Source organism: Callorhinchus milii, unplaced genomic scaffold (assembly GCF_018977255.1).
Source record: "Callorhinchus milii isolate IMCB2004 unplaced genomic scaffold, IMCB_Cmil_1.0 Scaffold24, whole genome shotgun sequence".
Taxonomy (NCBI): Eukaryota; Metazoa; Chordata; class Chondrichthyes; order Chimaeriformes; family Callorhinchidae; genus Callorhinchus; species Callorhinchus milii.
The window spans coordinates 5,596,188-5,616,244 of record NW_024704765.1 but is presented as its reverse complement, the minus strand read 5'-3'; the positions used below and the strand labels follow the sequence as shown (position 1 = coordinate 5,616,244).

The 20,057-nt window shown below is 46.8% G+C and overlaps 1 protein-coding gene across 2 annotated transcripts; it reads right to left on the bottom strand.

Moving 5' to 3' along the window:
• Nucleotides 1–2,822: 2,822 nt before the first annotated feature.
• Nucleotides 2,823–4,469, bottom strand: LOC103187678 (complement C1q subcomponent subunit A). 2 transcript variants are annotated; one of them, XM_042343500.1, is made up of 3 exons: nucleotides 4,373–4,469; nucleotides 3,891–4,051; nucleotides 2,823–3,526 (listed from the first exon to the last, which is right to left on the bottom strand). In XM_042343500.1, the coding sequence occupies exons 2-3, from the start codon at nucleotides 4,042–4,044 to the stop codon at nucleotides 2,919–2,921; spliced, it is 762 nt and encodes a 253-aa protein (XP_042199434.1). In that variant the 5' UTR covers nucleotides 4,045–4,051; nucleotides 4,373–4,469; the 3' UTR covers nucleotides 2,823–2,918. The 2 variants fall into 2 exon arrangements, with proteins under 2 accessions (XP_042199434.1, XP_042199435.1); XM_042343501.1 differs by having other exon boundaries at nucleotides 2,823–3,523; nucleotides 4,373–4,468.
• Nucleotides 4,470–20,057: the final 15,588 nt, after the last annotated feature.

The window sequence follows — 20,057 nt, the reverse complement described above, 5'->3', positions numbered from 1 at the left end:
GGTGCACAGCCCATTCGATCTCGCATGTCTCAGAGGCAGTCAAAGCTTTCCAGCAAGGCTTGCATTCCTTTTCTCCTATAGGATATAAAAGGTGCTTTCAACACAGCCACAACAACAACAAATGACACTTTTATAGCGGCTTTTACATCGGGAGGGTGTCCCAAGGTGCTTTCCAAAGAGAACGGGTTGAACCGCAGACCTCCGAGTGGCCCTGGGAAGAGAGTTCCCAAGTCACCCCGTTTGACCCCTTGTTTATGCAGGAGTTATCGGAGAGAGCTGCCACAAGGGGATTAAACCCGTGATATTTAGACAAGGTTCTAACCCACTAACTGCCCAGTTCCAGAACATCTGCGGACCTCATTTAACTATAACTTATTTTTTTTATTAAAAAGTCACATTTTTTTCACATTTGTAACCATTTAGGCTAATCTGCTCGGGATTTTTGCTCCCAAAATTTTTTGGAAAAAACAAATATATTCTCAGTTATTTATTACCTAAAGTGGTCCAGGAATAGCTTAACCCTCCATTAGCCTTTGGGGGTGGTGGAAGCAATAATAATAATAATCATTGGATTTGATTTAACGTCTTTTCACATTGTTGAGACTTCTCAAAGCCCTTCACAGAATATTTTGTAAAGTGGATTGACTGAATATTTTGCGGGCGAAACACGGCAGCCAATTGTAGACAGCAGTGACCCACAAACAAATCTGGATTGAGTGACTTTTTTTAAGGGATTATCACCCCGAAAAGCGATCCGCCAATCGACTAACAACTGGGTTCCCACTTACTGCTGGGTAACCAGAGGAGTGTGCAGTAAGGAAACTTGCTTAAGGTTTCCCCACACCTGGAAATTGAACCCAGGTCCTCTCGCTTGCGAGGAGAGTGCTCTAACCACTGCGCTATGGGACTCCACAATTGGTGCCTCCAAGCAGAGATGATTGCTTGTTAGAGAGACTGTTTGGAGAGAGTTTAAGACCTATTTCCAATGAACTTCATCCAGGATTTCCCAATAACTGAGGATAATTAGCCATTTGGCTGAATCATATGGAAAATGTAATTGAACCACCAGATTGGCCTTTTGTGTTTCAAGTTAATTCCTGTCTGTTCATATACACGCTCTCGTTCCGGGAACACTTAATTATAATGCCCTGGCTGCGGCCAGAATTCCGAGGAAGACTATTGATTAACTGACCCGTACAAAATACAGTCACAGCCATGTGGCAGAACTGAGCTCCTCTCCATGTTGTCACGTAGAGGCAGCATCAAGCACATCCAGTCACGTACACAAAATCTGTAGAAAAACCTCACTGCCCCCAAACTGTAACCTACCCAATCCCCAAACCCACACCACTGTTGGGTGCCTGGAGATGCCACCCTGGGTGAAGGGGTCTATAAATATGCAAGTTGTTGTATATCTAAACAAATGAGACATAAATTAAATGTTAATTGTATCAGTGGCCTTTATTACACATACAGTTAATAGCAGGAACTTAGATACAGTCTATAAAAAGTTACAGCTGATGGGAGCTGGAGGTTTGTATGACCAGCCTTGTGGGGACAATCTCAGTGAGTGGAGATAGTTACCCAACTGCACCATTGCCAATGACCAGTGAAGGAAATGAAGACAAATCACAAAATGAACTTGACCTAACTCTTTCAAGTTTACTTACCATGAATATTGAAACTTACCATTGGATAAAAATGTAGCATTTCCCGACAAGTGTAGTTATATAACTGCATAAACAGCCATTCTCCCACGGAATAGTCATCGCACTTTAGGGGATATCCCGAGAAGCGCTTTTGGATGTCCGCCTGACGTGAAGGGCACTTTCCGAATGCAAGGATTATTATTATAATTATATCACACATTGTATATTATATTGCAGGCTCTTTGTAATTCTTCCTATTTCCCCATTAATACCCAGCATTTTCTTTTGTCTGTCGCAAAATATTCCTTTCTTGCAAACTGGAAATCCTGCCCTCGAGGGGGCTCGGAGGAGAGGTTTGGGTAGGGAGTGAGGGGTGGGGAGGGGGCGGGAGAGAGAGCAGGTGGGGAAGGGGAGACACAGGGATTACCAAGGGACGGCCTTTGCTTTTGAGACGATTCTGGGCAATTCATAACGGTGACGTATTTCAGCTCAAGACGAACGCGGTTTTCTAACCATCCAGTGAGTGGCTCAAACAGTGATCAGGAGCGCGATCCACAAGAGGGAGAGTGAGGGGGCGAGGCAGAGGGACTCAGCGATAGTTTGTCAGAGAGAGAGGAGGGGAGGGCAGACTCCTGCCTGCCGATGGTGGGGTGGATGGTGGGCGGGGGACGTAAAGCAGGCTGGTGCCCCGTGAATAATAATAATGATCCTTGCATTTGATATAGCGCTTTTCACGTCTTCTAGACGTCTCAAAGCGCTTCACAAAATAGACTGTAAAGTGAATTGACACGGCAGCCAATTGCGCACAGCAGCGCCCCACAAACAGTCGTGGATTGAACATGACCAATTTATTATTGTTTTGCTTTGGAGGGATCATTATAGAAGGAGAAAAGAGAGGGGTTGGTGGGGGTGGGAGGGTGGAATGTACTGCAGCAACACAAACCACAAGCTGATGTTTACATCTGAACACTCAGGGGGGACGTTGCAAAGCATTTCGTGGGATTTACTGTAAAGTCTAGCGGCTGAGTGTTCTGCAAACTAATGATGAAGGTGGACAGCTACAATGCAATACAACTTACATTTACACTGCGCCTTTCGTGTCGGGAAGACCCCGCTGCCTGAGCCGGGTAGGGAGGGAGGGAGGGGTGGGGGCGAAGGGGGTGCTGGGTGGGAGCCAAGGGGAAGGGAAAGGGATGGGGGGGGCAGGGGAGATGGTCAGGGTGGTTGGCGGTGGGGTTCACTGACCAGGAATATAGATGTTTTGTGTCACTATTCATCTGGAAAGAGGAGGAAGCCAGAAAAGACACTGTTACGCTCTTCCGAGCCGTACATCTTGTTTTTATTCTCCTTGACCTGGAGCCAGACCTTGTCTAATTCGCTGAGGTGCAGCACAGTGCCACCAGAGTTCATCTGGTACTTGTTCTGAGAGGAGCTGCTGGTGTCACAGAAGCTGGCGATTGTGTGGCCTTTGGTGTCCGGGTGATGGGACACCTTGATCTGAACGCAGAGATCTCCCACGGCCACTGCGTTGTACGTGAAGTAATACCACCCGCTCTTACAGCAGACAAACTGCCCTGTGTTGACTCTGAAACACCCTCCTTCGTTGGTAATTACTTTGGTGAACTTCACCGAGGATTTGGGCGAAGGGGGATGAGAGGTGACTTTGGCCACGGAGAAGGCAGGTCTCTCACTGCCGTGAAGCCCCCCACCCTCCCCAGATTGTCCTTTCCGCCCCTTCTCTCCGGCTGCTCCAGATTCTCCCAGTAGCCCGGGTAACCCGGCGTAACCTTTGATGCCGGGAATTCCAGCCTTTCCCGGGTCGCCTTGCCTTCCTTTCAGCCCTGGCTGGCCACTCCCAATGCTGGGGGGTAAACCTGTTGAGATAATAACAATAATAATCATTTTTTTTGACCAGCCGGGTGCCTGAATACACGCGCGGATCGGGGTCTCGTGGGCCTGCGGTGAGAGACACTGGCGGTGGCCGGCAATGTCGGGGATGTGGGGAAAAGTGGAACGGGTCATGACAGGAACGTGAGGTGTGAAGGATAGTGGGGGGTCAAACAGAACAGGGAGGTTCCACATTGGCTGAGTGTAGAGGGCAGTCATGAAGAGTGATAGTGTCAGCGCCTGAGGTGAGGAGGTGAAGCCCTTTGACGCAATGAGGCTCTGTATCAAATACAAGGATTATTATTATCATTATTTGTTATTTCTATTTCTCGAGAAGTGCTGGTTGATGTTTACCTGGCTCCCCTCTGTCGCCTTTTTCTCCCTGTCGTCCATTTCTGCCGGGAGATCCTTTCATTCCCAGTAACCCGTCACGGCCGTCAGGGGCCTTGCACTCTGAGTCAGTGGCCGCTCCTGTCACCAGCATCAACAGCAGAGCTGCACACCTCATGGTGTCCCTGTAAGACAATCAGTGACCATCACCGCAGTGACCGACGGCACAAGGAAATCTTGACCGGTTTGACGCAAAGCAACAATCGTCACGCGAAGGGACGGCGGGATGTTTGTTCTCGCACAGGTTAAGGATTCAAATAACTCCGTCAGGGAGAGGGAGTAGATTAGGCTGGAGTACAGCAGAGCCACAGCTCCTTTGGGTGAAGTGACACCAGCCTAAGGTCTGAGAGTTGATGGGCTGAGCAGCCATGTGTCTGTGGGTCTCCTGTCCTGTAACCCAGGCACTAACTTGAGGTACACACAGTAAAAGCGAAGGGAAATCTTACCTTCAACAAGAACGTTTGTGACTGAGAGAGAGAGAGAGAGAGAGAGATGGGCTCCCGGCAGCTGCTCAGTTCCAGCGATGAGGCTTTTGTAAAAAGGGGAAGAGAAACTCGGGAGTCGTACTGGAACTCGATCCTGGTTCCCAATCAGCAGCTCGGACGAGCTGAGCCAAGTGTGTGTGACTCATGGCAGACAAGCTCCGATTCACAGCTTTAGCCCTGAAATTAAAGCAAGTCTCGGGTTCACGGCTGTTAATAATAATTATAATAAGTATAACCTCTGCATTTGCTTAATAATCCTTACATTTGATACAACAACGTTCACACTGAGAGGGCAACAATAACTTAACATTTACACAGCGCTTCATTTAGGGAAACATCTCGGGGTGCTTTACAGGCATGGGGTCGGACACCAAGCAAGGGGGTTTGGGGGTGGGGTGGGTGGAGTTCTGGGGCGTGCTGCGTTGGTTGAGACATTAAAATCGAGGTCCCGTCTTTGCCTGTTTGTGTGGACGTTAAAGATCCAGTTGCATTATTCGAAATTTGAAAAGTGAAGCGAGTTTCTCTCTCACGGTGTCCTGGCCAACAAATCCTCCAAATAAATTTGGCTGTTTGTGGGACATTGCTGTGTGCAACTGGCTGCCACTTTCACCTACAAAGTACAAACAACCCCACAGTATACCGCGCGGAGCACTTTGAGACGTCGCGACAATGTGATAAGGCACTGGATCAAACGAAACACGGTATATGCTTTTAAGGTGGTTTTGAGGGCAGGGAGAGGTCCAGAGAATAGGTCGAACATCAGACACTGATGGAGACACACAAGGAATACAAGGACAGGTATATGGACAAGCGTGACACCAGACTGGAGGAAGGAATAGCACAGGCAGGAGAATAGGGCTGTAGACTGAAGTAGGCACTTTGTGAAGCTTTGCTATTAAGGACTGGTCTGGCACATTTAATGACAGATTTTGGGAGAATTTCCTTTCTGCTTGTAGTTCTTCTATTTACACGGATAACGACTGTAGAATTTCCCAGTAAATTAAGAACACTTATATGTTCGTTGCTGATCTCAGTGAGGCTGCTTGAGTCTGGAAGTCTGGAACTCTGGCACTCGTCTTAGCTTGTGTTACAGCACCTCCTAAGGGGGGGAATGTGATAAAACTCTGTAACAGACGCAAGGATTATTATTAGCTGTAGATGGCACTCTGATATTAACAATCAGCAGAGGAAATATCCAACCCACAGAGTCCAGAGCTTCAGGACAAACGGGAGACTCCGTGGAAATTATTGTCTCAAAAATCGGTGAAAGTAACTGACAACAACAACAAGATTCCATTTATTGAGCGCCTTTCACGTCGGGAGGACGTCCCAAGGCGCTGAACTGACGTCACTTTACCCAAAAGATGCAAGTTACAATTCCACAAGACGGCACTCAAAGGACAAAGAATCATTCTCCGCACTCACCTCCAGGCAGAGTCGATGTGAATTGCCAACTAATAAACTCAGACCCTGATTTAAGACCGTTCTCAAATCTTACACATCAACAGTTATTTGCAGATCACTCAAGACCTTTAAAGTTGTAATCCTTTGAAGTCTTCAGACCAATTTTAATAAACTGCATTCCTCCTCCCTCCCTCTGACCCCCACCCACTCCCACACGCTTATCAATGGAACCAACAGATCAAAGTGTTTGTGTAGATAGCTGATAGCATCTTTTAATCATCTCAGCTTCAAGACCATCTTGTAACCCTGGCCCCAAACTTCCCAGAGTTCATGCTGTGCCTCTGGATGTAAAGTTATAATAATAATAATAATCCTTGCATTCGATATCACGTCTCAAAGCGCTTCCCACAATATATTGCAAAGTGAATCAGGCAAAATACGGTAGCCAATTGCGCACAGCAGCGTCCCACAAACAGCCATGGATTGAATGACCAATTATTATCATTGTTTTTGGAGGGATTATTACCCCGGAAAGCGATCCGCCAATCGACAAACAACCGGGTTCCTACTTACTGCCGGCAACCAGAGGCGCTTGGAGTAAGGAAACTTTCCTAAGGGTTTGCCCTGACTGGAAATCGAACGCACATCCTCTGGCTTGCGAGGCAAACGCTCTAGTCGATACACTATGGGACTCCTGGCAGTGATATCAGGTGATATAATAGCACTAATCCTTGCATTTGAAACATGTCTCACAGAATTTGCTGCAAAGTGTTGTAACTGTGCATTTTGTAGGTGAACACAGCAGCTAATTTGCACACAGCAAAGTCCCACAAAATCATGAAGTGAATGACTAATTTGGGTCAGAGGGAAACTCCTTTCTTTTTTCAAATCGCACCACGGGATCTTTGGCGCTCACCTGAGCTGGTCAGACATTAACCACGAAACTCAGGTCCCCTCTAAAGTACCTCTGCCTCGTCACCTGGGACCTGGTTGAGTGATGGAGAGAGAGAGCCACAGATTTTTGGTGTTTAAGTCAAAAGCTACATTTTGAAGCTCTTCCCCCCAAAAAATAGTCCACCTTACATCTTCCTTCTCACAGCTGTGAAGAATGGCTTTGTAGGACTAATCCAGTTGGCAATAATAAAGCGATATGAATATTGACAATGCTGTGGAGAGAAATCTTTCCTGATGTTTCGGCCTCTGCGTCAGTAATAAAATGATAATATCTTCCTCACACATTATATACAGGAGCACGGCTGGGACTACAGCTCAAAGGCCGCAATGGAAATGGTGTCCTTCGGAGGCTACTGTCAACCTTGGGACATTGTGATACAGGACGTCCTCTGTCACTGCAGCTGGACGCAAAGCATGGGCTCAGCCCAATGTTAAGGAATAAGTCGTCAACTGCTGTTGCAGAGACCCTCTAGTCTGCTCACACTCAGCCACCACTATTCCACACACACACGCACACTCTACACTATTCTATTCTTCCCAGCTGTATAAAGATTCTTCCTACTCTGCTCCCATCAATCCTGCAAGCCAAAGCCCTTACGGGCAGGATGGTCCCAGCTGGACAAGCAGTGGGAAAGCTTGACAGACAGTGGTATCAATGGCAAGCTATACGGTTTCAGCGCGTTCAACTCCAACAGTTACCCCGACATACACTCTGAGTCCCCCCAAAGCCTTGGCTCTTGCCAACATGCGCCTAATACTTTCTGGAATTAGGTAAACAGGCTGTGACCCTCCAGGGAAAGAGAGAGAGAGAGAGAGAGTGCATCCCATTCCAACAATCTATCTCTGGGATTTCCACGTGTGTCAAACACCCGGCTGACTCCAAAAAAAATCAGCCAAACCTCGTGCCCTTGTTTAAAGAATCGTTCACAGTTCTGGACCATCAAAGATCCTAAAGACAAGAAACCGCTCCACGGGCTGAGACCGAGTGGAACTTGCAAACCTGTTCAGATGTGCGGCATTTCGCACAGAGGCAGACAATCCAGTGTCGGTACAAGGCAGCCGAGTGGAGTCAGGGCTTTGTATTATACTGTTTGGATTTGGTTGATTTCAGTTCAAGGCTACTTGCTATTCCCCTGGGATTTCTTACATACACACATCAAAGTGGCCCTGACGCCTGACAGACAGCAAGGATGCTTCCAGCTAATCCTATTCACGGGACATCTTCATTAACCTCGTCCTGTTTCATGCTGTTCCCTGGCATTCCCTCCCCCAACACTTCCCTTCCCCGAGTCCTTCAACTCTCAGACAGCTCCTTGTCACTCAGACCCGCAATTCAAAAGCTCCCGGTTCCCCTCACACTGTCAGGCTCTGAGCCTCTGTCGGCTGGTGTTTTGCTGGTTTGACGGGTGCTGTCTGTCTGCTCGTGAGACTCGGGAAGTGCCGAGTGTTGAGACGTCTCAATTTTATCTGTTTGTAAAAACGAAAAGGCAGCGTCCCCCGCTGCTCAATAACCGTAGCGACTGGCCAGCAGGGGTCTCGGCCACCCTCCCCATCGCCAAGGGTAAGTCGCGATGCCTCCACTCACTCCCTCCCTCCAGTCCCTCCCTCCATCCACTCCCTCATCTCTCTCTCTCCACTCCCTCCCTCCATTCACTCCCTCCCTCCCACCACTCCCTCCCTCCCTCCACTCTCTCCCTCCACTCCCTCCCTACTTCCATCCACTCCCTCCCTCCACTCCCTCCCTCCTCGGCGTCAGGCTCCGCCCTGTGAAGCGCTCTGAGACGCCGCCCCACGTGAATGGCGCTAAATACATGCAAATTGTGGTTGTTATTGATTACAAATCCTTTCACTTGTTACGCTGCCTTTCATGCTGGGAGGATGTCTCAAGGCACTGGGCAGGATGTGCTATAAAGTGTTGTGACTGTCTATATCGTATTTCATTTGTAAATAATTTGGTCACTTCAACCCATGGCTGTTTGTGGGGACGCTGCTGTGCGCAATTGGCTTCTGCGTTTCGCCCACAAAATACATGCAGTCGATTCACTTTACAGCATATTCCGAGAAGCGCTTTAAGACGTCTTGAAGACGTGACAAGGCGCTGTATCAAATGCGAGGATTATTTCATCCCCTTCACCCACAGGCCTGTCAGTCAGCAGCAGTAAACCAGCGCGTCTCGCGGTGTAACAGTGTTGGGGCCACCTGGCCTGAAAAGTATAAGAAATGCTGGACCAAGAAAGACCAAGGCCCAACCAGTTCACCTTCCACCTTCCTGGCCGTCGCCTGCACATCTATCCCGAACCACCTCTCAATGGCAAGTCTCATTTTCCAAATGTTCTTTTAACGTTCTGCTTCTCTGGGTAACTGAACCGCGTCCTTGAAGGTCAAAGCGTGCTCTTCAGCGAGATCCTCTCCTTTAGTGTAGTGTTGACAGGTAAGTGCAGCCAAACATAACCAAACTGATTACGGAGTAGCCCCAGAGAGTAACAGTTTGGCTGAGGTTGGATAATAGGATTTCTGCATTGCTGCTCTGTCAGATAACCAGCGATTGGACATGGCTGGGTGGATCAAAGGTACAGGTGTACAGACAGCACAGCCTCCTGAGGGGTAGGGAGACGAGATTTGAATTTGAAACTCTGAGAGAACGCAATTAAAATGATAACATCCATTATCAGGTGAGTACCTTTCATCCCCACCCCCCCCCCCCCCACCTTTAGCCGTTGATGAAAAGAAATTCTACCTCTCAGTCCCTTTCGAGACCAGCACATATTTAAATCAAGCTCCAAAACACCAATACATGGATACATACATGGATGTAGTTTAGCTTTCACTCCTCTCAGCTCCTGTTAACCCCGCAGGAGAAAGCCACAACGGGTGACTGGATTGAGTGACTGCATTATTATTATTTTTTTTAAAATGTAACCCAGTTCTGAGCATTGAGCAGCTTTCAAACTCAGCCACTAGAGAGCGGAGTGACCATTCTCCGCACATTTCTCCTGTGGAGTAACACTGAGCCGCAGTTTGTATCATGTGTTAAGCGCATGAAACTTTCACCCACAAAATTTGCAGTAAATTCACTTTACAATTCACTTTCTGTGAAGCTCTTTGAGACGTGTCGAAGACGTGATGAGGCACTATATCCAATACAGGGATTATTATTATTATTATTATTATTATTATCAACACTTTTGTTGGAAAGCAACTGCCAATCCGGTCCGATTCTCAACCAGTCCTCGAGAGGTTAATATTGTTTCATGCTGAGCTCTGTAACCTTTGAACCGCCTCCTTCCACCCACGCCCTGACATTATCTCTTTGGTCAAATTACTAGATGTTTTCTGGCCGCAGAGACCCATCTGGAAATGATCTGGGGCCAACAGCCCTCTCCAACAGCCCTCTCCAACAACACTCTCCCCTCAACAACGCAGGACTCCTGGAATCTGGATCTGGGACCAAAACTAACAAGACTCCGTTTGGAATCAAATCCACTCCCCTGGACGGTCAGTGTCAGAGCCCCACAAAGTGCGGTTGAGAATTAATCCACCCTGCATTTGCATTTGATATAATAATAATAATAATCCCGGCGTTTGATACAGTGCCTTATCGTGTCTTTCAGTCGTTTTGAAGGCGTTCACAGGATATACTGTAAAGTGTAGTGACTGTGTGTTTTGGGGCGAAATTGGATACAGTATTCTTAAAGCAGCCCTCGCTAACCACTGTGCCATGGGACTCCAAACACATGTGTGCGAGTGTGTGTCTGAACACTTATGTAAGTGTGAGAAGGTGTGTCAATGTGTGTGCCCTTTTTTTTGGCCCATAAAGTACACAGTCACACCACCTTACATGTGTCCTGGGAAGCGCTTTGTGATGGCTCGACCATGTGATAAGGCACCATATCAAACACAAGGATATTATTATCAGTGTGTGGGTGAGTATGTGCGTGCGAATGAATGTGTCTGCGTAAGGGAGGCAAGAGCTAGTCTGCTGTTTGGGAATAGGTTCTGCCTTGCCCAGCCTGGTGAAGATACACCCAGGGACCACAGCCACACATGCTAAGTCTTGACGTTCAGTGCAGCATTCATGTCATGTCTGTCCATAGTCATTTTTATCGCTGACACATTATTAACTGTGACAGAATAAGCAGCTGGCAAATTTGGGTTTGCATTCTCGTATTTACCATAATTAGATTTATAATTACACTTGGCATTGCTGTAGATAATGAGGTCATGCTATAATCACGCTTAGGTTCAGGGTCAGTGATCTATGGATCTCAGTGTCCCCTTAGATTCACTTTCAATTAGAGCAGCATCGATTTGATAAGCAGTGTTTGAGGCCCTGGGGCCTCAGCAAAAGGCAGAGCAGAGTTGAAGCAAGCCACAGGGCAAAGGAGAAGTCTCCTACTTGGTTTAGCCACTGATCTCCTCAATATTCTCCACTCCTTGTTCCCACCATTGTCCTAATGTCTGAACATCCCATAGCAACCCAGGACACATGTCAGGAGCCCTGATTTAAAGAAGAAAATAATAACTCCTCGTATCTGGTACAGCAACGGAGGGAGGGAGGAGATTTCAGAATGTTTCACAGGATTTAATTAGTGTTTTGGAGCCGATGCAGCAGTCGGGTTGGCCACATCGATGAACCGAGTGACTGATTTTATCTGGGGGTTTGTTGGCCAGGACACCGGGGGAAAGGTGTCTTGGCCAAACACCAGGACGTCCCTCCACCTCATTCCCCATCTTCAGGTCACGCCTGAAGACTGTCCTCTTTGACCTCGAGTGCCTACGGTCCCCTCCCCCTCCCCCCCCGGCTCAGTGTCGTGCTCCGTCACTGTCAAGCGCTCTGGGACGCTGCCCTGTGTAAATACAAGTTGTTGTTGTTGAAACTCTTCTCTTTTCCAATAGCCCCGCGGGATCTTTAAAGTCCACCTGAACAGGCAGACGGGACCTTGGTTTAACGTCTCATCCGAAGCACAGCAGCTCTGACAATTGATTAGTTAGTGATTGCTCAGCTACCAGCAATCTCCACAAACCATGTCTGTTCCAGTTACATTCTGCTCACAGACGTTTCTTAACTCGAAACCATTTGCAACGTGGATTAATTACACAGGTAATACGTGATCCAAATGTCAACAGGTAACGGTTCAGATGCGATCCACATGATCTTCCCAATCAGCATTGTTCAGAACAAGTTACTGTGGGTGAATGCTGTCATGTGTGCAAACAGGGCCTCCAGACTTCACCAGTAACATCCAAGGAATAATGGCAAGCAGCTGAGTAGCTATTAACTTTAATTTTGGGGGTGAATTTTGGAGCAGGGAGGGTTGCTGGCCAGGATAATAATCAGAAGAAATTCCCTTCTCTCTTCCAATAGAGTTATAAGTCGATCGGACCTCAGTTTTACCTGAGTCACATCCCAAGGATGGCCCTTCGATTCGGTCCCTTTATTCTCAGCGCAAGTGATTTGTTATTTTCTATCAAATATTACACACGCACGGGTAATGCTGAGGGAAACCTGGATCTAAGGGACACTTTCTCGTGCCCTTATCGCTGTGCTTTCTGGCCTGAGATAATGGACAGTCGATCTGCTCATGTAGAAAATGAAGATTCATTCCTAAACTGGTGCAAAAGCATTTAACCAGACTGGGTAATTAAAGAGCTGCGCTGTGCCTTGAGTCTAAATGGACTGTTAGAGGGGAAAACATTTACTGAAGATCCAATTACCGGCAGTTTTTGTTTGAGTGTGAATGACTGTGGTAGTTTGCTGTCTCCTGCCCGTACCCACACCACAGACCATCCTGATGTACTTAGTCTCTCACCTGCCGCAAAAGTAAAATGGTTTCGCTACACTCTTGATCAGGATAAACATCTCGCAGCCCCTTTAAGACAGCGCAGGAATCAGCACAGCCATCATTGACTTCGATGTCCAACAGAAGGTTGTGGGATTATTGTGAACGCAATAATCACAACATAAATAAAGCCTTAGCTGCAGGTCCCAAGTGAATAACATGATTTTATGACTAATCTGTTTAATTCCAAACAGAAACACTCACAGCTGCACTTGTGGAGCCAAATGCAGTCTTACTTTCAGGTTGAATATGACACTGAGCCCAGGCCGGTGATAACAACACTCTAGGCATTTGATGCAGCTTCTTTCACATTGGGAGGACGTCTCAAAGCCCTTCATTGGACTTACTGTAAGTGTAGTGACTGAGTATTTGTAGGAGAACGGGGCAACCAATTTTCACACAGCAATGTCCTGCAAGCAGCCAAAAGAGTGATAAATAATAATCCTAGGATGTAATATAGCACTTTACCACGTCATTGAGGCGTCTCAAAATGCTTCACAGAATATATTATAAAGTGGAGTGACTATGTATTTCGTGTCGTGCTCCACCACTGTCAAGCGCTCTGAGACGCTTCCCTGCCTGAGGGGCACGACGTAAATGCAAGTGGTTGTTGTTGTTGCTCCCACCCAGCACTGGGCTGGAATGTCAGCCCAGACTGAGAATTGATGGGATGGGGGAAGAAAGAACATTTTTCAGGCGTCTTGCCCCATTGGACCTTCACGGCTAAGTACAACGACCGTGTGTTTTGTAGGCAAAGGGAGGCAGCCACTTGCAGAGTTAGGTCTCCTCACAACAAGACAAAAACAAGGAGAAGGAGCTCGGGCTCTTCTGCAGCTATTGTAAAGCCACACATCTGACACCGAATGCAGATGTAAACTTAACAGGCCAGCAACCAACAGCCTGTTAAAGACCTCGGAGTCAGCCACATTAAGCACTTCACCTCCAGGGGACTGAGTGCATTCAGTCTGTGCGCCTCAGACTGTAAATGCTAAAGCTCCCCCTCTGGTTCTGCCCATTAATCAGAGGGTGTTAGCCTCAAAAACAAATAGCTCGATTAGTTGGTATTGCTGTAATGTACAGCAGCTGGACAAGGTGGCTTAAGCACCTGTTTTAATATCCTGTCGCACTGGACATTTCTTTTCTTTATTGCTAACAAAACCCACAGAAAGAAATTGAAACCCGTCGTTTTGTTTTAAAAACCGGGCAGCCTTAAAAATGCAATACGTTCAATCCCTGTGGAAAACGAAGCAGGCTTTTGCCACAAAACACATAGTGACTATACTTTACAGTGTATGCACTTTGAGAAATCCTCCCGATGTGAAAGGCGCTTATGCCAAATATAAGGATTATTATTATTATAATCTGAAGACAGGAGCTGAGGGAACCGATGAGCGACTGACACAATAACGATCCTTGCATTTGATAGAGCACCTTATCATGTTGTTGAGACATTAATTGCGCACAGCAGTATCCCACAAACGGTCGTGAATTGAGTGATCAAATTATTAATATTTTAAAGGGATTATTACCCCCAGAAAGCAATCCGCCAATCGACTAACAACCAGCTTCCTGCTTACTGCTGGATAAACAGAAGCGTGTAGAGTTAGGAAACTTGCCGAAGGTTCTGCCCCACCCAGGAATAGAACCCAGGTCCTCTCGGTCGCGAGGCGAGTACTCTAACCACTGCACCATACGCTACGGGACTCCACAGTTGGGCCGAATGGCCAGTTTGTGTGCCTCACAGACAAGTTATTCCATGTAACCATGCAATTGCACGTGGATGGTTGAAAATACTGGGGGAGAAGAACGAAAGGAGATGGAGATGGAATGTGTTGGCTCTGATTACTAGGAAAAAAGGGAATCATTGTAGGATTTTGATTCAGCTGCATTTCTGGTTGGGGTTTTTTTTTTTGCCTCGAAAGGAATCTGAACAATTCTTCCAAGAGAAATGGGTCTGGAGGGAGAGGCAGGAGCCACCTGCTCAGCCAGGAGCTTCATTAGCTACATGTCCAATGGTCAGCCTCCTGCTCTCTGCGATTTATTGCTGTATTTCCTCCGGATCTGTGCTGTCATTGCTTGTGTTTGTGTATGTATGTGTGTTTGTGTGTGTATCAGAGAGAGAGAGAGAGAGTGAGAGAGAGAGAGTAACGTAGCAATGGAAACATTAAAGGGATGTGGAGAAGAGAGATAGCCAGCAGGATTAATAAACAAGGCCAACTTAGAAGACGGAGTGGTGGCACAGACACGACAGGCCGAATGTCCTCCTTCTATGCAAGAAATGTCCAGCGTTTCTCTGACAGAGACGAGAGGAGCTGCTGTACAGATTGTGTGTCTCTGCAGATCACAGAGTCATCTCAGATCTCACCACATGTTCAGTACTTTTTGGCTGGTTTTGATCTGCAGTAAAAATGAACCCTCTCTCTCTCTCTCGTTTATCTGTGTCTCCTCCGGACTGATCCAGATGTCAGTTTGGACAAATCAAGAGAAAAGACACAGGAAGCGTTCCTAACCCACAGCCTCTGATGGTTACTCTCTGGCTACAAGCCTGAAAAGCTGAAATGTATTAAGTTTAACAATCTTGAGTTGTTCCCAATGAAATAAATAAATGAATGTAATACAAGGTCACAGGAATTTAAAGGGCCAGTAAAACACACCATTAAGCAAAAGGGCAACGTTTGTCCAGTGGTGTTAAAATTTAATTCAAATAGAGAACGTCTGATCTTCACGGTTACTCTACACTGAATAATCCATTCCCCCTGGGTTTAGTTTTAAATAAGTTTGAAACCTGCCTCACCTTACTTTTCTGTAATTAGTTCATGGCTGCTCAAGACTTTGGAACTATGTTCAACAAAGCGAATCCTGGCAACAACAATCCTTGCAGTTCATGGAACGCCTTTTATGTTGGGAGGATGTCTCAAAGACCTCACTGTAAAGACTGTATATTTGGTAGGCGAATGTGGTAGCGTCTGATCAATCCATACAGGATTAATTGCTATCAACATCTCCATAATTGTAACATGTGACTCCCAGGATGGTAGAAGGCGGAGTAGATGGACCTGGGTATCTTCCTATGTTCTTATTCTCACTGCAATGTCTCACCAACAGCCACAAACTGAATGACCAATTGTTATCTGGAGGATCATTGGGCAAGACACTGGGAGAAACTCCCTTCTCATTGAGCGATGGCATGGGTTCCTCATTGTCCACCTCGGTTTAACATTTCATCCGAAGGATGGCACTCCCAGCACTGCCCCAGAGTGTCAGTCTAGACTGTGAGTTCAAAGTCTCAATGTGGGGCTTGAGCCTGCAACCTTCTGACTCAGAGGCAAGAATGCTACCAACAAAACCGGGCTGCCTTTCAGGGCACTCTGAATAGAAGATGAAAGGTTTGAATGGTCTGATCTTGTATAAATTGGGTTGAGTGCCGTACTGCACGCCCGAGCTTGACTGCGTCATATGTAATTTGGTCACCTAATCCACAACTGTTTGTTGGACGCTTCTGTGTGCAATTGGCTGCCGCGTTTCGCCCACAAAGCATAGTCAATGCACTTTATTCTGTGAAGCGCTTTGAGACGTCTGGAAGACGTGATAAGGTGCTATATCAAATGCAAGGATTATCATTATTATTGCTGTGTAAATGGGCTGCCACGTCGGCTGGCGAAATACACAGTCACACACTTGACAGTAAATCCTGTGGAGCGCTTTGAGACTTCCTCCTGAAGTGAAAGGCTTTGGACCAAATCAAGGATTATGATTATTTTCTGTTGTGTTGCAAATTGAGTTTTGATCAGGTTCAGCTGCTGACGTGAGGTTTGAAAGTGCATCACGTGAGCGTTGAGTGGGGGGGGGGGGGGCGGGAGAGGGGGTTGTAAAATCATGGACAGCGTAGCTCAGCAAGTTGGCCAGCGAACAGGACCTGAGGAATTAGTCCCAAACACGGAGACCCATCTGTTCATAAAATAGCAGCGAAAAAAAAAACCTATCCAAACTGAAGTTTTGCACCTAATCATGGGAACACAGAAACTTTTATTAAACGCTGCTCTGCTCATAAATTAATCCTGCCACGCCGCACTTCACAGAAACAGGCAAGCTCCAGAGATTCGGTGGGAAATTAAAAAATACAAAAATGTCAAAAAGTGATTATTTCAATCAATTTTAGAGGGCCTCTTCGTTTGATATGATAGGAACCGATTCTGTTTTGTTTTGGCTCCACAACCCCCCTGCTGGTGAAGTCATTCAGTGTGTTCCCTCCCTCGTCTCAATTCCACCACCCCCCCCGGTCTCAATCGACCCCCTGGTCTCAATCGTGAAGTGGAGTGAAATGTAGCTCGCCTGCAACAACAACAACAACAACAACAACAGTCGCTCCGGTTTACAGTGAAACCAGGTGAAGCGCTTTGACCGGTGAAGTGAAAGTCCTTCCGATGTGAAAGCTGTGCTGTCGAATTCCTGAATCATTAACTCGGAACTGCCTCAGAACCTACACAACCCAGACCACAGAAAGTGAAGCCACTTCACAGTCAACTCAACCCCAAGCAGACCTCGCCTACGTCTCGCACCAAGCGCCCCAGCCCGAGGAGGATGGGGGAGTTCTCGTTGTTTGTCATTTGGGGTGGGGGGGGTAGTAGGACATTTCCTGTTGTCATATATATATGGCAGAGAATTTAACACTTGGGAAATAATCATCATCTTTAGTAATAATAATCCTTACATTTGACAGAGCACCTTCCACTTTGGGAGGATGTCTCAAAGCGCGCTCGCAGGATTCACTGCAAAGTGTAGTGACTGTGTGTGTTGGAGGCAAACTGCAACGAGGGGAATGGATTGCAATGGGAGGGACCTGCTCCGGGCTCTCAGGTCAATGCTCTGTGTTTGGGTCCAGCTGTGGGAAATGCTTGTCAGATGTTTCTTTGGCAAAAGCTCTAATTAAACTATTTAACTGGAGCCTGGATTCAATTAAAGACGCCCACAGTGGAGCGTCCTCTCAATGAATGGACCTGCACACCGAGTGTCCGTCTCCGGCCAGAGCACCGGGTCAAACTTCCGGCATTCCTGAGCACGTCTTGTTCCTTATTTAAGGAATGCTGTTAAAGTGTTCCCCTTCCTCTCCCCGAATTCTGAGTGACAACAGCAGCCGAAAAGTGACATGGTGACGGTGTTGGCTGCCGGGTTCGCCTGCAAAAAACACAGGCACTGTGCACTTTACAGTAAATCCTGTGAAGCGCTTTGGGACGTCCCCATGAAGCGCAAGGCGCTGTGTTGCAAGGATTAATGAGATGCCCTGTTATGTTAATAGCCCGTCCGATTACAGTAAACAGTCTTGGTTAATACGTATCCTCTTCTGTTAACGATCACTTTGCTGTATTGCTTTACAACAGCAATGATTTGTTGTCTAATTAGCATTCCGAGTCTGCTCTAAGATTCCGTCAGCCGACTCTGCCTATCATTACACCCGGGGACCTGATGCTGGTACAAGCCACTTGGCGTATGTGTGACCACAGCCGGGTCTGTGTGTGCTGCGGTCGACAGTGTACAATAGTAATGAGAAGAATCCTCGGCTTTGATAGAGAGCGTTATCGCGTTGTTGAAATGCAGCGATTGTATTTGAACGTGATTGCCAATGTGCACACAACAGTATGCGTGAAGTGACGAACCAATTTTATTTGGGTGTGGGGGTGGGGGGGGGTGGATTGTCAGCCAGGACAGTGGGGGCAAGAAACTCCCTTAAACTCCCTTCTCTATTCGAATAGTGTCACGGGATCTTTAACATCAGGCAGGCAGACGTAAACTAATTGTTTACGTTTCATCCAAGGGATATGTGTCAGCCTGACGCTACGGTAGCCCTCTCCTCTCGCCATCGGAGAGCACTACTGACTGAGCCAGGCTGACACCTGAACATTTGCAGCAATGATAACGAACGATTACACAGGTAATAGAATGGTTATTATTCCACACGTGTAAATCAATGCGATAGGACTTCACACGCTCAGAGCAGGACAGACAAATTCATTGTATTTTTCTTCATCAAAAGAAAATCAATAACTTGACGTAAGTTTAGGAAAAGCTGCTTTATTGGGAGAAGACGCTGGAGTATTTTTCACGGAATGAGGTGCAGTCAGTTTGCCCATCACCTACACTCTGGTAACAGGTAAGAATAGAATCAGAAAAAGGCTGAAGCTGCAGCACATGCCCATATTAATCAACGTAAAACATTTACTGATGTTCCTATCACGTTTAGACGGAATCCAGTTTCCTGCTCTCTCACCGGTCCCCAGCCCTCCTTATTACTTACTCTCCCCAAAACACACACAGCTCTCGCCATCACTCACACGCTTTCCACGCTTCGGTGGAGAAGAAAGCATAATCAGTGCCGTCAACTTCAGAGAACCGGGCAATGAGGAGTGAAGTGGGAGAGACTGATAAGCGGAGGTGTCAGGGGAAACGTCAGGATATTACAATAGATCATATAACAAACATTAAATCCATAATTAATACAAGGAAACTAGCGGGGCAAAGGGGATGGTGTCTCAACCAAGGAAATTAAACACTCGAACGATGTGGGATATTAATGGTGCGTGCCACTCACATGTAGAAAGCATTATAAAATTATTCCTTTATAATCTCTACTTTGGCACAAGGGGAAGGAACTCAGACTCAGCAGCAGACTGATTTAGCCGCGACTGAATGTATAAACCAGCTCCGCGCTGAAAGCACTGAATGAACTGGCTCCAGACTTAAGGTCTGAGAGGCATCGCTGGGTGGTTGCAGCAAGTCCTGGTCTGAACTACTGTACGTGACCCCAGGAAAGAAAAGCATTTGATCTGTTGTCAAAATGGCAGCTTAGAATCTCTCACAGCTGGTCGAGGCGCAGACCCTTGTTGGCTGAGCCCACGACAGCGTCAGCCCCTCAGTCACTCTCGCCCCCAAGTCAGAAGGTTGTGGGGTGAGGCTCCATTGCAGAGCTGGGTGGAGGAGCTCCCATCAGATGAGACATTAAATCAAGGTCCCTCCTTGCTGCTCAGACCAAGCAACTAATTGAAAAGTGATGGGAGTTTCTCCTGGTGTCCTGACCAACAATCCCCACAAATATACAATGAACAAATCGGTCATTCACTTCCAGGCTGTTTGTGGTCCATTGTTGAGCCACATTTCACTACACATTACACAGCGAAGGTAAGGTAAAATGCTGTGAAGAACTTCAAGGTGTTTCAACAATGTGATGAAGCCTTAATTCAAATACAAGGAATAATTATCATTGGTTTATTATTATTGTTATTAGGATGACAAGGAGCAGGTCTCTGTGCCTACGCCCCTGGTTAATATCTTTAAGTCTATTTCTTTGCTTAACGTTCACTGCTCTATTTGTCAAGTGCTTTGCTTGGTTTGTAGTGAAAGGCGTGATTAATTGCTCTCACTGGCTGTCAGTAAAACGGGACCCGTTAGTTATT